Source organism: Chanos chanos, chromosome 2 (assembly GCF_902362185.1).
Source record: "Chanos chanos chromosome 2, fChaCha1.1, whole genome shotgun sequence".
Taxonomy (NCBI): domain Eukaryota; kingdom Metazoa; phylum Chordata; class Actinopteri; order Gonorynchiformes; family Chanidae; genus Chanos; species Chanos chanos.
This window is the reverse complement of record NC_044496.1, coordinates 768,085-784,106: the sequence shown is the minus strand read 5'-3', so window position 1 is coordinate 784,106 and position 16,022 is coordinate 768,085. Positions and strand designations below refer to the sequence as shown.

Below are 16,022 nucleotides of genomic sequence, written 5' to 3'. Positions count from 1 at the left end.
GCACTGTCTGAAACACAATGGAGAGATAAGCACTGTCTGAAACACAATGGAGAGATAAGCACTGTCTGAAACACAATGGAGAGATAAGCACTGTCTGATACACAATGGAAAGATGAGATGGGTAAAATTACCCTTCTATTTTTGTGTCCTTTAGGACGAAAGCATCATGAAACTACAGGAGAGCTGTCCTGAGTGGTACAGTGCGGTTCTGACCCGCTGCTCTGACGCCCTGTGACTCCATTTCAGACAATCAAACACTGGCCTCTTAGAGCTCATTCTGCCCCTGCATGAGCCCCAGAACCTTCCAGATTCCTGCAGATTCTCCAACTGTATCTTTCAATCATCTATGTCCTCCTCCATGCCTGATTTTACTTTTGCTTCTCCCTGGGAACAGTTGGTCTAGAGAGGGGGGGGGGGGCTTTTATGTTGTGGTTTGTAGCTCTGTCCCGTGCCTCTCATGTTGGGCTCGGATGTAGGCGGTTTACTGTTGGCTGTCCAGTTATCAGTAATAAGAGAGCACGCGGCAGGCTGAGTGAGAGCTATGCCCAGTCAGAGAACCAGTGTGTCTGAAACAGGCCACGCAGGATGATGGCACTGTGGGCAATATCACACAGGGTGCTAGAGCTTCATGACCACCTTGAGTACTCTACAGCAACCAACATGCTCCTACAAACCCTCCTGACCCCTAGACTGGATTACTGTAATACTGTCCTCCCCGGTCTGCCCAAAAATACCACTAAAATAATTACTAGCTGGTGTGAGAAGTCTGCTGTCGGGCGCATCACCTGGACCTGTTCACATGAACATACTGTCTCTGTCCTCCACGGCTCCCTAAATCCCACCGCATCAACCTCAACATCCTCCTCCTCACTCCATCACTACAAACCACCTAGATCTCTGTGTTCCTCCTCCTCCTGTCACCGCACCACCTCCCACCCCAACTCCCACGCCACCTCCCACGCCACCTCACACCCCACCTCCCACCCCACCCCACCTCCCATCCCAACTCCCACACCACCTCCCACCCCAACTCCCACGCCACCTCCCACCCCACCTCCCACACCACCTTCCACGCCCGCCTTCCACGCCCACCTCCCACGCCCGTCTCCAACGCCCACCTTCCACACCACCTCCCATCCCAACTCCCACACCACCTCCCACACCACCTCCCACACCACCTCCCATGCCCACCTCCAACGCCCACCTTCCACGCCACCTCCCATCCCAGCTCCCACGCCACCTCCCACACCACCTCCCACACCACCTCCCACACCACCTCCCATCCCAACTCCCACACCTGCCTCTTGCCAATGAGAGAGAGCGCAGAGAGAGTTCTTTAGGATTTATGGTGTGTCACAACTGAGATAGGAGAAACTGAGAGTCAGTCAGCAGTCGCTCAGGTGCTTCACCAGTGTGTGCTGTACATTAGAGCTGGGAAAAAGAAGCCATGTTAGAACAAAGCTCAAATGAAGTTCTGACTTCCTGATGTCCTGAAATTTGTAAAAAAAAAAAAAAAAAAAAAAAAAAAAAAAGAAAAAGTATCTGGAGCCTTTGAAAGAATGTGGAAAAGAGTCCAGTGGTCTGACAAGACCAAAATTGAGTTATGTGAGTGACCGAGTGCCTGCGTGGTTAAAACACATAGCAGAGCTCCCCACTCACAGACAGCATTCTCACAGTGGAGCAGTGTGCTGGCAGGACTCCGCTGTGGGGTCGCTCTTCATCAGCAGGGACCAGTGGGCTTGTCAAAACTGACACAGCAAAACAGAGATACTGGAGCAAAACCCAGCGCAACCTACAAAAGATCTACAACTGGGACAGCAATTCATATTTCAGCCTGACACTCACCCCAAAAACCAAGCCAAATCTACTCTTCATTATCTTAAAAACAGGGAAGAAGTATAAGTCCTTGAGTGGCCCAGTCAAAGCCCTGACACACAGTAAATCCCATGGAAAGTCTGTAGCAGGAATTTAACTACAACAGAACGGCATAGTTACCACAGAAAATAAGATGCAAGTCTGATAACTGTGTGATTAAATAATACAGCAGAGAATGTGCTAAAACTCGGTGTAAGCAGCTAATCCGCTGTAATCATTATGAATCCATGACTCCCACCCGTCTGGACACCCACAGCAGGGTCACCACATCCAGCAGAAACAGGCAGAGTTGCTCTGACTCTGACCGAACTGGGACACTTTTTTACCCTCACTATGACCAGTCCGACCCCCCAAGACCCAGGGGCAACAAAGGCAGCGACGATTAATAAAGAAAGAAAGAAAGAAAGAGAATAAGAAAGAAAGAGAAAGAAATGAGCAGGTTGTGAAGGTAACTCAAATGGGTAACTCAAAAGCATTATACCAGACGGAGTGACTCCACCTCAGTTGGCGTTACGTGAATTCAAATTACAGTTTAAGTGAATTACAAATTACGTCTCATTCAGATGTGATATATTCACATCAGCTGTTGAGAGATACGCTGTTGTTCTGAAACTGAAACCTCCTCTCATTTTATCTCGGAAAAATATGTTAGTGGAGTTAGAAATTCCCTATAAATATGATTTATGAAGGCTGTCGGACTGCTTATGTTCTCCTGTCACTCATTATTATGATTTGGCGAATGTGGTGAAACAGTTTTGGTTGCTACCGCAGTGATATATGATGTGTGTTATTTTCGATTATCCTTTCGACTTCTTTATATTTATTTTTCTGTATTTAGGAGAATGCGAAAGTCTACGCTGTATACGAATCTTAACTAGTTTATATATTACCGGTACATGAAAACATTTTCGTGGAGAATTTTTGTCAGGGGTATGGTGGTCAAGATATTATTTTCGCAACGGACCGAACTATGTTCATTAATAAAAAAAAAAGTCGGTTTTTATCTGTATGGGAGGAAGTGAGCTTTAGTGCACCTGTTCAGATAAATAATGGTTTTGAGATCAGCGCTTCATAAGACATTCCGCATTTAACAAGTGTAAACGCAGATCACATGGTTTACTATTTATAGTAGATAAAACATCGATAACGAAACTGACGTACGTCTAGCAGTGAAGTTGAACGTACAAGGACGAATAATTGGTCGCGAAATGAAGCCTTTAAACTCGTATTTGTAGCCTCGGTAACACGCGACGAAGGTTAGTGCGAATAAGTTTTTGTCTCCCTGTCTCTCTCGGCTTTCTACACAGCTCCTGTGCGCGTCCTTTTAAGGAGTCGCGCGCTGTCCTTGAATGCACTTCGAGCTGAGCGCTCGGGCTTGGAAAGTTTCGTCAATCTGTGACAGAGGCATGCACACAAATATTTGTTATACAAGCTTCCAGCAGAAAATTAGAGAGCACAAATGATTAATGCAGGCTTTTTGCGGTGGGCACTGGCATCTGCTAGACTAGATGTCCCAAGGCTGACTGTGAGACAGTCTTGGTAGCACAGTCTTCATTCAGGTTATCAGGGTTTTGATCTTGGTGACCCAGTTTTTGTCAGAGAGCAGTTTCTTGGCACTATACCCCCTTCATCGTCACTCTCTCAGTTCTCGCGTATCTGAAGCCAGTCCCGTGTTAGCTGGTGTCCTGGAACACTGAAATGTCACAGTGATTGGGGCCTGGAGAATGTGTTTCTTCTGAAGGTGTAGAGGTCTAGCAGGGAAGGAAAATGTTCTGTGACATCTGAGGACAGATATTGTCTTTGATTTCAGACCTGCACATTTAAGACGTCTGGATTGGGGCCACAGGACATCTTAGTAAAAGTCATGTCTTGCCTCCTGCGCTGTGTGTCCTGCAGTGCTGTGCCCTTGTTTCGTCAAGGTGTCGTACAAAAGACCGCTGGAAAAAGACATTTCCAGAGTTTCCCAGTTCTATGGAATCAGCAAACTTCCAAAGGTAAGATGTGATTCACAAACACATTTATAAAGAGCTTTTTTGGTTTGATTTTATCACTGCAGACTCACTGGAAATAGTGCAGACAAAGTTCCTTTCAGTGCAAATTGATCTGTGTTCTGCCCTGTGCTGCAGAATACATTACAAACATTAGATAACGGTAATAATCAGGACCAATGAGTAATATGGAAACATTTAAAGCACAGGCAGGAAAGGATTCGTAGATATTCTTATTATCTATATCCAGTTTTACCAGTGTGCCGGGACAGGAAAAGGTCATATAGAGGTGAAATTAAGTTTATCAGTACCCTGAGACTCTTTATCATGTTTATAGACATTCATTATCTCAACCTCAACGTCCTTTTGTAATAAAGCACCTCGCTTACAACAACAGGATACTTTTGTTTCGTTAAGCGTGGTTTAATATTCAGTTTGGAAGTCGTCAAGCCAGGGCAGGCTAGCACTAGCTGGAGCTCTGCCAATCAGCAGCTGCTAATAATGTCTTGCTGTCGTTGGAGGTCAGCATGCCAATTATGGAGAGACATATGAAACTAGACACTGTGGATCATTTAGAGTGTGTCAGCTTGGCGCCCTCAAAGTCTGACTGCAGCCCTGCATAATATTTGTTTGTAACTTTCATTCACTCCTCTCTCATTCACGCATAGCTGCTGTGTACTTTGCGTGAACATGTTTCTGTTGTGTCACCGGCGTTTGACTGCCGTGGCGTCTCGGTGTGACTCACAGGCGTGCGGTACAGAGACGTCCTGGTTGGTGTCCCTAAAGAGATCGTGAAGAATGAGAGGAGGGTGGCCGTGTCCCCGGCAGGAGTGCAGGCGTTGGTCAAACAGGGCTTCAGCGTGCAGGTGGAGAGCGGTGCTGGGGGGGAGGCCAAGTTTTCTGATGACCAATACAAAGAGGCCGGGGCCAGAATAACAGACGCTAAGGGCGCCTTTGGCTCTGACCTGGTTTTGAAGGTAATTGTCTACCGTCCATGTCGGAAAAGGACAAACAGGAGAATGGTGTTTTCAGCCAATCAGATTTCCTGTTCTCGTTTGCTTTCGTTGGCAGGTACGCGGGCCAGTGTTTAATGAGGTGTTGGGGGTGCACGAGGCAGAGTTGCTCAAACCCAGATCCACTCTGGTCAGCTTCATCTATCCAGCACAAAACCCAGAGCTGATGGGGAAGCTGTCCAAGCAGCAGAGCACGGTCCTGGCCATGGATCAGGTCCCCAGAGTCACCATCGCTCAAGGCTACGACGCCCTCAGCTCCATGGCCAACATTGCAGGGTGAGGAGAAGTTCAGCCCAGACAGGAAACTGACCTGCTTTCTGCTCTTGTCGTTTTATAGCTTAAGACTTAATGCCCTGTCAGAACACTAAGCTGAAATTCATTGCAAAAGAGTACATTTATAGTGAGGCTGACCTCACATTTCAGAGCAGAGGCCACTCTGCCTGTTTTCCATTAGTTATCTGTCATGTCTTTGAGTCAGTGCGTAAATCCAGGGGCCTTGTGCTGAGAGAACGGGCAGAGGCGTGGTTTTGCGTGTGCCGTTTAGATGCACATCACTGAAATCCCATTAAGAAGCAGACAGAAATAATATGATCATTTTCTTTTCATACAGATACAAGGCTGTGGTGCTGGCAGCAAACCACTTTGGACGATTTTTCACAGGTCAGATCACAGCAGCAGGGAAGGTGCCTCCAGCCAAGGTAGCAACATGGAACAGACCAGAATGCAAGAGAACGCAGCAAAACACAGCAAAACACAGCAAAACACAGCAAAACACAGCAAAACACAACAGAACACAGCAAAACACAGCAGAACACAGCAGAACACAGCAAAACACAGCAAAACACAGCAGAACACAGCAAAACACAGCAAAACACAGCAGAACACAGCAAAACACAGCAGAACACAGCAGAACACAGCAAAACACAGCAAAACACAGCAAAACACAGCAGAACACAGCAAAACACAGCAAAACACAGCAGAACACAGCAAAACACAGCAGAACACAGCAGAACACAGCAAAACACAGCAAAACACAGCAGAACACAGCAAAACACAGCAGAACACAGCAAAACACAGCAGAACACAGCAAAACACAGCAAAACACAGCAGAACACAGCAAAACACAGCAAAACACAGCAGAACACAGCAAGCCATAGAATAACTAACAAACTTAATTGAACTCATGTGCCTGCTTGATATTGCTGTCTGATAATATTCTGTGATGTATTCTGTGTGTTTTTAAGGCGGATCAGTTGTTTGGCTGGTTGTAGAGTGTTGATACAATCAAAATGATGTTTGTTTTCCTGCAGATGTAGCGTCATTTCTCTCTAGCCAGTGCTTTCTCTGACGATTTTGTGAAATCTGTGCAGGTCTTGGTCATCGGTGGTGGAGTGGCCGGTTTAGCTGCTGCAGGAGCAGCAAAATCAATGGGAGCCATTGTGAGAGGTTTTGACACAAGGTTTGTGTGAAATGCTTCCTGTTACATGCTGTACCACTATGATTTTTCTCTCTTTCTGACCAATGATGTTTTATCTCCTCTGATAGGCCAGCAGCTCTGGAGCAGTTTAAGTCATTTGGGGCAGAGCCTTTGGAGGTTGACATTGCCGAGTCTGGTGAAGGTGTTGGTGGCTACGCCAAGGAGATGTCTAAGGAATTCATAGAGGCAGAGATGGCTCTGTTTGCAAAGCAATGCAAAGATGTTGACATCGTAATCAGCACTGCACTCATTCCTGGTGATTACACACAATCATCTCTCATCAAACGTCATTAAAATAAAGAGTCTGAGCAGTGTGCCTGCCTCAGGTAGTACCCTCATTTGTTTGGATTACAGGGAAGAGGGCACCAATCCTCATCACCAGACAGATGGTGGAGTCGATGAAAGACGGTTCTGTTGTGGTTGATCTGGCGGCGGAGGCAGGAGGAAACATTGAGACAACCAAACCAGAAGAGCTTTACGTGCACAAGGTGAAAAAGTCAGCACAGATATATGGATATAATAAAGTGAAGCCATGCCACAAATGCCTGCTGACATGTTTACGACTCAGGTCAACATCAGGGTTAGTAGAAAGTTTAAAGTGAAAATGAAGTCTCACCTACATCATCAATGCTGCTGCCTTTTTGTTGGGTGGCTACGAAAGGCAGTTTTCTGATTGGCTAAAATATTCAGTTTGACGATTACAGCAATAATAATAGCTTTGGTGTCACCCTACACGCTCTCTTGTTAGACGGTGACGGTTTGTGCGCGTGGCTTATGCAGGTTTTAGCTGTTGATAAAATATAATCAAATCCATTAATTTCATAGTTGTTGGCTGTTGAGACTGTGCCAGGGGCTTTGGTATATCTGCTTTAACATTGGCATCGCTGTTTTTCTGCAGGGGGTGACACACATTGGATTTACGGATCTGCCCAGCAGAATGCCAACCCAGGCCAGCACACTGTACTCCAACAACATCCTCAAACTGCTGAAAGCCATCAGCCCTGACAAAGAATACTTTCACTTTGAGCCCACAGATGAGTTTGACTATGGAACAATCGACCATGTGATTAGAGGAACCATGGTCATGAAGGTACGTCCACTGCACGACACCCGTGCTGTACAGCCTTCCTATTAAAGCTAGATCTGCTAAGCACTGACTTTATGATACCAGAACAGGGATATGTCTGTTATGTTCTTCACATATGGTCAAAATTAGATGCTGTGGCATTGTGTTTACTTCTGCCTTCATTAGATTATGTGACTTGTTGGAACAGCCAGTCAGGCCCTGAGAAAACCTCAGAGTGTGTGCTGACATCTCACGAAAGAGAAGAAAAAGAATGTGAACTTTCGCTTATTGGACACGTTCACAAATTCTTTCTTTAACTCTGTTTATGATGTGCATGGAAGAACAGAAAACAGACAGCTTCAAGGAGACATATCGGCTTACGTAATGTTACTGTTAACAAGAAATTATTCACGCAAATTTCCTGGGAATTTTCATTTTTGATGAGTTCCAGTGCTCATAAAAAATGCTAGAGTTTTGCCATTGTTTATCAGGACTCTGAGTACAAATTATTGGACAGAAGTGAGGCACACCATTCTCTCTGGACTGTCATCTCAACCTGTTTCTTGGTCTTGGGCAGCGGATTTCAGTTTTGCCAAAGACATTTCGCTTGACATTTTGATGTAATTTTGATATTTGCAAAGGAAAATTAGAGTAATTTTTACAGTTCTTTACCTGTTTCTAGGAAGGCAAAAATCTGTTCCCAGCACCTCTTCCAAAGACTGCCCCGCCGGCCGCTCCGCTGAAGCACAAAACAGTGGCCGAACTGGAGGCGGAGAAGCAGGCGCAGATTTCCCCTTACAAACGAACCATGACCTCCGCAGGCGTTTACACAGCAGGTCAGAGACGGGATGAGTGGAGACACACACACACACACACACACAGAACATATGGAATGAGGCATGGCGATGTGGAAAAGTGTGTTTCTTCTCCGTGTTCCTGTGCAGGTATCTCATCCATCCTGGCTCTGGGCATTGTCTCTCCCAATGCTGCCTTCACCCAGATGGTCACCACCTTTGGCCTGGCTGGGATCGTTGGTTATCACACAGTGTGGGGCGTGACTCCTGCCCTACACTCCCCACTCATGTCTGTCACCAACGCCATCTCAGGTCAGGACCTGAATCTCCGCAAGTGTTTAACAAATGCACCCTCACTATACTGTATAGATATGAATGAAGACAACTGTGACATTCACACACTGTATGTCCCTTTAGTGAGACACCAACACGGACCTGAGATAAACTCTTTAGCGTTTGGTTTATTTTTCATAAGGCCTCTTGTTTGATTGGCAGGTCTGACGGCCGTGGGTGGCCTGGTGCTCATGGGTGGAGGCCTAACTCCATCCACTTTGCCCGAGTCTCTCGCTCTGCTCGCAGCCTTTGTCTCCTCCATCAACATTGCAGGTGTGAATCAGACTCTAAGACTCCGCCCAAAGATACTGCCATGTTTCCCACACAAGCCCATGGTCTCACAGTCACTGTCTACTTACTTAAAGAAGCCTGTCAAACATCCTGTCTGTTTCAAATTTGAGATGCATGGGGTGTACATGATCACATAGACTGACATTTATCACAGCCATAATTATCCACTGCAGTATACTGGATGATACGGAGGCCAATGTTCTGAATGTTCTGTTCCCCATATGAATGAACAGATTATATTTCTCTCTACTCTGTTTCAGTTCTCTGCTCTGTGTTAGCACTCTGTGCTCCGTCTTGGTTTCGCCTGCATTGTCTTATTTCTCTGCTGCTCAGTTTCAGTCGTGTGTGCTCTGTTTTCTGTTCTGTGTTTTGGCTTAGCTCCTGTTGGTTCGTTTGTATGGCTTGTTTTCACTGTATTCCTAATTTGTTGTTTGTACCATGTTCCCCAGGTGGTTTCCTTATTACTCAGAGAATGCTGGACATGTTTAAGCGCCCGACGGATCCTCCAGAGTATAATTACCTCTATGCCATTCCGGGCGTGGTCTTTGTGGGTGGTTATGGGGCATCTGTGGCCAGCGGATACCATATTGAACAGGTAATTAGACCTGTTTTCTTCCTAATTGCTTGGTGCCTGATAGTTAAATTAGGAAATGAGTGATGATTTTGGGCACTACGAGGGTAAGGAATTTGGCTTTTTTTTCAGTCTGTGAGTCTGCGAGATTTGGATATGTGGCTGTCTGAAATGCACTGGCCAAGACTGAACAAAATGATGCTTCTGTCAGCTCTTAAACAGTGAGCTGAATGGCCCATGCTTGTCTGATTGGGGCATACCATTGGGTAAAGGCATGTCTGTGGATACTGCCCCTTACAGACCCCTGTAAAACCTGATTCCTTTTGTTTTTAGATGATGTATCTGGGTTCTGGGCTGTGCTGCGTTGGTGCGCTAGCAGGGCTGTCCGCACAGGGCACCAGTCGGCTGGGCAACGCCCTGGGCATGATCGGAGTGACAGGGGGTATCGCTGCCACTCTGGGGGCACTGAAACCCTCCCCAGAGCTGCTGTCCCAGATGTCTTTGGCCATGGCCACTGGGGGCACTATTGGTACGTCTGACATTTCTTCGGTATTTCATTTATGAAAATAATCAAAAAGACGGAGTGATGCAATAAGTCCAATAAAGACAAGCGTTTATAACACACGAGTTTCACCACTGACGTTACGTATGTCTGAACAAACTACGCAAATGGTTTTAAAAGAACACTTTGTCATTAAAACATATGATGCTCTCAGAAATAGTACAGACTGTATACACTGCGGTTACAGAATGTTTGTGCTGGTGAACGAACACACGTGAACAACAGCCCTGTTTTAAAACATCACTCGTTTTGTCTGGAGGTTTTACTCATGGAGGAGATTTTGTCGTCTTGGTTGAAAGTTTGTTTTCCCTTTAGACACTGCAGACTGTTGGAAATCTCTGCGTGTTTACAGATCTGCTGGATTAGATGTTCACCTTCTCCTCCATGCTTGTTTGAGTTAACCTGTGATTGCATTCGTTGTGTGTAGAGTTAATTAAATGCAGGCTGTCTGTTCTTTTTTCATGACGTCCATAGTAAATTTTTAAACTCATCTGTTGCATCATTTTTTTTTAATTCATACTGATATTGCTGAGACATCATCCGATGAAAGACAGATGAGTAAATTAGGTCTGGATCTTTTTGTCTCTGTGTCTCTAGGCCTGACCATCGCCAAGAAAATTGAGATTTCTGACCTCCCTCAGCTGGTGGCTGCTTTCCACAGTCTAGTGGGTCTGGCTGCGGTTTTGACCTGCGTTGCTGAGTTCATGATTGAGCATCCCCATTTAGACGCACACCCGGCCGCCAACGTGGTGAAGACCGTGGCCTACCTGGGCACCTACATCGGTGGCGTCACCTTCAGCGGTTCCCTGGTGGCCTATGGCAAGCTACAGGGTATGTTTTGAGACAGAAAACTAACTCAACAGATTTATCAGGTATCTGAACAGTGATTAGCTTCACTATGATCCCCAAACGTTTGTGTATTTTGGTGATCTGCAAAGTAAATTCTTTAGGTTACACTGCACCCAATACTGAAGCCCCAGGTTTGAATTCCAGCATTAAGTTCAAGTTCAAGTTCAAGTTTATTTAGAGCCCAATATCACTGTTTACAGTCTCAAGGGGCTTTACAGGCCACAACAGTCAAATCAAAATATGTCCTGGCTGAGTCAGGTATCACCGAGAACACACCTGGCTGTGTTCTAGGAGAGTCTGGCTGTGTTCTCGGAGAGTCTGGCTGTGTTCTAGGAGAGTCTGGCTGTGTTCTAGGAGAGTCTGGCTGTGTTCTAGGAGAGTCTGGCTGTGTTCTAGGAGAGTCTGGCTGTGTTCTCGGAGAGTCTGGCTGTGTTCTAGGAGAGTCTGGCTGTGTTCTCGGAGAGTCTGGCTGTGTTCTAGGAGAGTCAGCCAGACAGTGTACTCTACCGGTCACTGCCTTTCATTCACTCCACACTTCAGCAGGGGCATCTGCACTGTAGCAGACTAACCTGAGAAAGTCGGGCCTCCATGTGTGCTGTGTTCCCATGGAACCAGGGAAATTAGGAATGGCAAACTGGCAGAACATGGTCAAAATTCCAGACAAATAAATACCAAAAAATTATTAGATTGAAAAACTCAGCTAAGATGAACAGTCCATCTGTCTCAGGCACCAATTAGAGAACCCAGAAAAAAAAACAAATGCTATGAAGAATTTACTAAAAACCTCATTTATTGATTGGCGGAGATGTAGTTCTTTTACCATGAGATGTACTGCTGTGATTGGTTGTTCAGAGTCAGTGCCGGTGCAGTCCCTTGTAGTGCCGTTAAAGTTTCTTCTCCCGACGTAGGCATCCTGGACTCCGCCCCTCTGCTCCTCCCAGGCCGTCACATGCTGAACGCGGGCCTGCTGGCTGCCTCCGTGGGTGGGATGGTGCCCTTCATGATAAGCGACAGCTATGCCACAGGCATGGGCTGTCTGCTCGGGGTCTCTGGCCTCTCCACCATTATGGTAAGCAGGGTCCCGTAGGAGCTGCAGTGGTTCCATCCTTTTCTGCCCAGTTTTTGTAACCATGAGTACTGGTGCCATGCTGTTCGCAGGGAGTCACTCTGACGGCAGCCATCGGAGGCGCAGACATGCCAGTGGTTATAACTGTTCTAAACAGTTACTCAGGCTGGGCTCTGTGTGCTGAGGGCTTCCTACTGGACAACAACCTCATGACCATTGTGGGAGCCCTGATTGGTTCTTCTGGTGCCATCCTGTCCTACATCATGTGTGTGGTGAGTTTTTGTGGTTTTTCTTTGGCCAGCACTTTGACTCTTTTGTCTGTTTTAATCCGTTTAAATAGCACAGTGAGAAAAACCTATCTCCACAAATATGCCAGTGGTACTGAAGGGTCCTCCTTTCCTCTAAGGCAATGAATCGCTCTCTGCCGAACGTCATCTTGGGTGGCTATGGAACCACATCCACTGCTGGGGGGAAGCCTATGGAGATAGTGGGAACCCACACAGAGGTGAATGTGGACCAGGCTATTGAGATGATCAAAGAGGCCAACAGCATTATCATCACTCCTGGTACTCACACACACCCTTCTCTGTGCATGATCTGTGCCTGTTTACATCAAGCCTACCTTTTAATTCAGCACGCACTCAAGAGTATTTACAATCCCCACCCAGCGTCTCCAGCAGAGGGCGACATTCTCCCAACTGTTTCTACAGATCTTAAGACCAGAAACACCACCTTGTTGTGTTTGAGTCAAAACAACATATATCTAAGTAGTATAATAAAAACTGTTCATTGCCTTTAGCACAACAAACAGACAAATTGATTTGAAAATGCACATAATGTTTTCTTTTTTTCTTTAACTTGAGAGTGCTGAGCTAAGTTCAACCTGTTCTTTTTGGCTTGCAAAATCAGAGTAATGTGCTCTCACATCAGGATTACATTACACAAAAGTGATTCAAAGTATAAGAAAGAAAAACCAGCTCAACAACAAACCAAGGGAACGTGGCCATTTATCAGTCTGCATTTGACCAAACACAAGAAGCCAATTACCTTAACAAGACTCAAATCAGAAGGGTGCCGTTGTCTGTGAGTCAGGAGCTACGTGGTCTGACTGTCCCAAAGGGAATCTACTTCACTATTTTATCTACTGAACCTGGAGCACGGAATCATGCCCTCTCACCCTCCCCACGCTGGCTGCTTGACAATAAGGGTCAGGCGAGCAGGGGGAAAAGGGGCTTTTCGCACGCACATTTCCAGACCTACTGAATTCCTCTGGATTACAGCTCCAAGGATGAGGGAATACCACAATCTGAGTCCAATCAGGAGGAGTTTTCCCCGTGGCAGGACACAGCTGTGTCTGTAAACTAGAGACACCAAAACTGTGTGAATTCACCCGCCACTTTTACCTCACTTTTATGAACATCAACATGAAAGCAGTTTTATTACATTGTATGATACATGGTCACTCTGTGAGGAACTCAGTGGTGGTCAGAACAGTGTATTTTCACCACGTTTCATTTGATATTGGCAGCTCTTTCTTTTTTAGCAAACTGAAACTGAAGGAGATGAAGAGATGCCAGGGCAGAGGGCTGATGAGTGTTGTTTTTGTGTCTCTGTCAGGATGGGCTGATGAGTGTTGTTTTTGTGTCTCTGTCAGGATGGGGTCTCTGTGCAGCCAAAGCCCAGTATCCCATTGCAGACATGGTGAAGATGCTTTGTGAACAGGGAAAGATGGTCAGGTGAGTCTGCTGCAGCATCACTTTAGTCCAATCGGACGTCCTGAATCCTATTTCAATCCATCAAAGCCGAAACCTTTTGTGGAGGTCATCTTTTTCATTAGCGAGAGTTTACAAATATAGTCACCACTTACTCTTTAAATTTATACTGTGTTTATTCCTTCTTAAAAAATTACGACCACTCGTCAGAGCAGCTCACTAATTTGGCGATAAAACAAAAACGCACAAAACACATTTGTGCTTCGTGTCTGGGTGTGTAAATAGATTACACCACTTTAAACTACTAGATAAATAGATTACACCACTTTAAACTGATAGATAAATAGATTTCACTTTCAGTAACACATTAAACTGATAGATAAATAGATTACACCACTTTAAACTGATAAATAGATTTCACTGTCAGTAACACTTTAAACTGATAGATAAACAGATTTCACTTTCAGTAACACTTTAAACTGATAGATAAATAGATTTCCCTTTCAGTATCACTTTAAACTGATAGATAAATAGATTTCACTTTCAGTATCACTTTAAAACGCTGACAAAGCAGCGCTGAAGGACTGAAATGAAACCAAATCTTTTGGAGATTGAAATGCGTAAAGAGGGGCCGGGTGGTTTAAAACAGACCACAGGCTGCACCGCACATACGACCTCTGACCTCTGCCGTGGGGAGCACCTGCTCTGCCAGGTATCAGATGCACCAGGCAAAAGGCCCTGTATGAAACAACAAGGCGCTGTAGATTAATGTATACGTGGTTTGAATTGCCCAGAGAAAAGGCTGAGTTTAACACACATTCCTGACTGAAGCTCCATTTCTCCGTGTGTGTGTGTGTGTGTGTGTGTGTGTGAGGTTTGGGATCCATCCCGTGGCGGGTCGCATGCCAGGTCAGCTGAACGTGCTGCTGGCCGAGGCTGGCGTCCCGTACGACGTGGTCCTGGAGATGGATGAAATAAACGAGGACTTCCCTGGTCAGTTTTTACCTCAAATCTTTTCTCTTTCTCACCGATAAAAATGTCCAGAGTTTTCAGAATTGACAAGCGTGTAGTCATGGCAGGGCATCGGTGGGTCAGAATGATGTTAGTCAAAGCAGACACACCATGATAAATACAGCCCTCTGGCCCTTGCTTTGAATTCATTAATTTTCATTACGTAATTGTGTGCAGACATGCAATGTTTCAGAGCAACAGTCTGTTTTCATAACTACCAGCTCTCTGGGCTTTGTAAATCCTAAGCATATGTTTTTGTTTAAGGAGAGCTCAGATAGGCATGGAGAGTGGTAATCTGATAAGACTGCTTGTGTTTTCAATAGACTCCGTTCAGCGTTTTCTCCCATGTGTTGTGTTTTTGTGTGGCACATGCAGACACAGATCTCACCCTGGTCATTGGTGCCAATGACACCGTCAATTCGGCGGCACAAGAGGATCCAAACTCCATTATTGCTGGTATGCCTGTACTGGAGGTGTGGAAGTCCAAACAAGTGAGTTCTCACATACACCCCATTCATCACTCTGCTAGTATGAATCATTTCACAACAGCAGAGACACATTAATTACACTTTATACAACGGCTGAATGTACACGGAAATCTGAAGCATTAGTGTCTGACATTTTTCCACACTTGATTTATTTCTCACTATGACGTTCGGTCCACACTGCGGCAGATTTACGTAATCTCATTGGGTTGTTTTGGTTAATGACTCAGACTGTAAATGACTGTGTTTCCAGGTCATTGTGATGAAGCGGACTCTCGGTGTGGGATACGCAGCGGTGGATAACCCCATATTCTATAAGCCCAACACATCCATGCTTCTGGGCGACGCCAAGAAGACATGCGACAGCTTACAGGCCAAGATCAGAGAGGCCTTCTACTGAACCCACCGGGGCTGTCTCACTGCTCCCCCGGTAGCCTACTACTGAACCCACTGGGGCTGTCTCACTGCTCCCCCATTCATTTAGCTGTCTCCTCTAAATCAGCCCCTGGTTCACAGCTCAGTCAAATCGAATGATGTCAGAGGTGTCAAATCAGATACAATAAATGAAAGTATCTCACTTAATCAACAAACGTATCAATTTACAAACACCCAAATTTGATGTTTAAATTATGAAAAGTAATTACTTTGCATGGTTTTTCTGATTTGTAAATAAAATGATTTGAATATTAAAAGTGCCATTCTGTCAATATATCAGGTCTGTAAAAGGTCATACTGCCAAAAGTGGTTTGGAGTGCAGGGAGGATCCAGAGAACATGATGAAAACATAAAGACAGGAGGAGAGAGGAGAGAGCACCGCAGTGTGAGGTGTCTTCACCCTGGATCCCTGACAGGATGATTCAGACCACTGTGTGATTTTTAAGACTCTGGATACGTTGATACAGGAAACATTTCACAGAAAATTCAAGACT

General features: G+C 45.5%; 1 protein-coding gene across 1 annotated transcript; it reads left to right on the top strand.

Moving 5' to 3' along the window:
* The first annotated feature begins 3,739 nt into the window (after positions 1–3,739).
* Positions 3,740–15,493, top strand: nnt2 (nicotinamide nucleotide transhydrogenase 2). Its single transcript, XM_030765882.1, has 21 exons — positions 3,740–3,869; positions 4,611–4,840; positions 4,935–5,152; positions 5,487–5,574; positions 6,247–6,335; positions 6,422–6,609; positions 6,708–6,841; positions 7,252–7,443; positions 8,102–8,255; positions 8,364–8,525; positions 8,709–8,819; positions 9,287–9,432; positions 9,742–9,937; positions 10,568–10,801; positions 11,728–11,888; positions 11,978–12,157; positions 12,292–12,451; positions 13,540–13,621; positions 14,472–14,590; positions 14,984–15,099; positions 15,347–15,493. Exons 1-21 carry the CDS (start codon positions 3,740–3,742, stop codon positions 15,491–15,493), a joined length of 3,237 nt encoding a protein of 1,078 aa, XP_030621742.1.
* The last annotated feature ends 529 nt before the right edge of the window (positions 15,494–16,022 follow it).

Bases quoted from the DNA above. Each gene is read 5' to 3' on its own strand.
- nnt2 (XM_030765882.1), top strand. From the start codon at position 3,740: ATGTCTTGCCTCCTGCGCTGTGTGTCCTGCAGTGCTGTGCCCTTGTTT. The intron at 10,802-11,727 runs GTATGTTTTGAG...CTCCCGACGTAG, and splicing joins GGCCTATGGCAAGCTACAGG to GCATCCTGGACTCCGCCCCT. The intron at 12,452-13,539 runs GTACTCACACAC...TGTCTCTGTCAG, and splicing joins CAGCATTATCATCACTCCTG to GATGGGGTCTCTGTGCAGCC.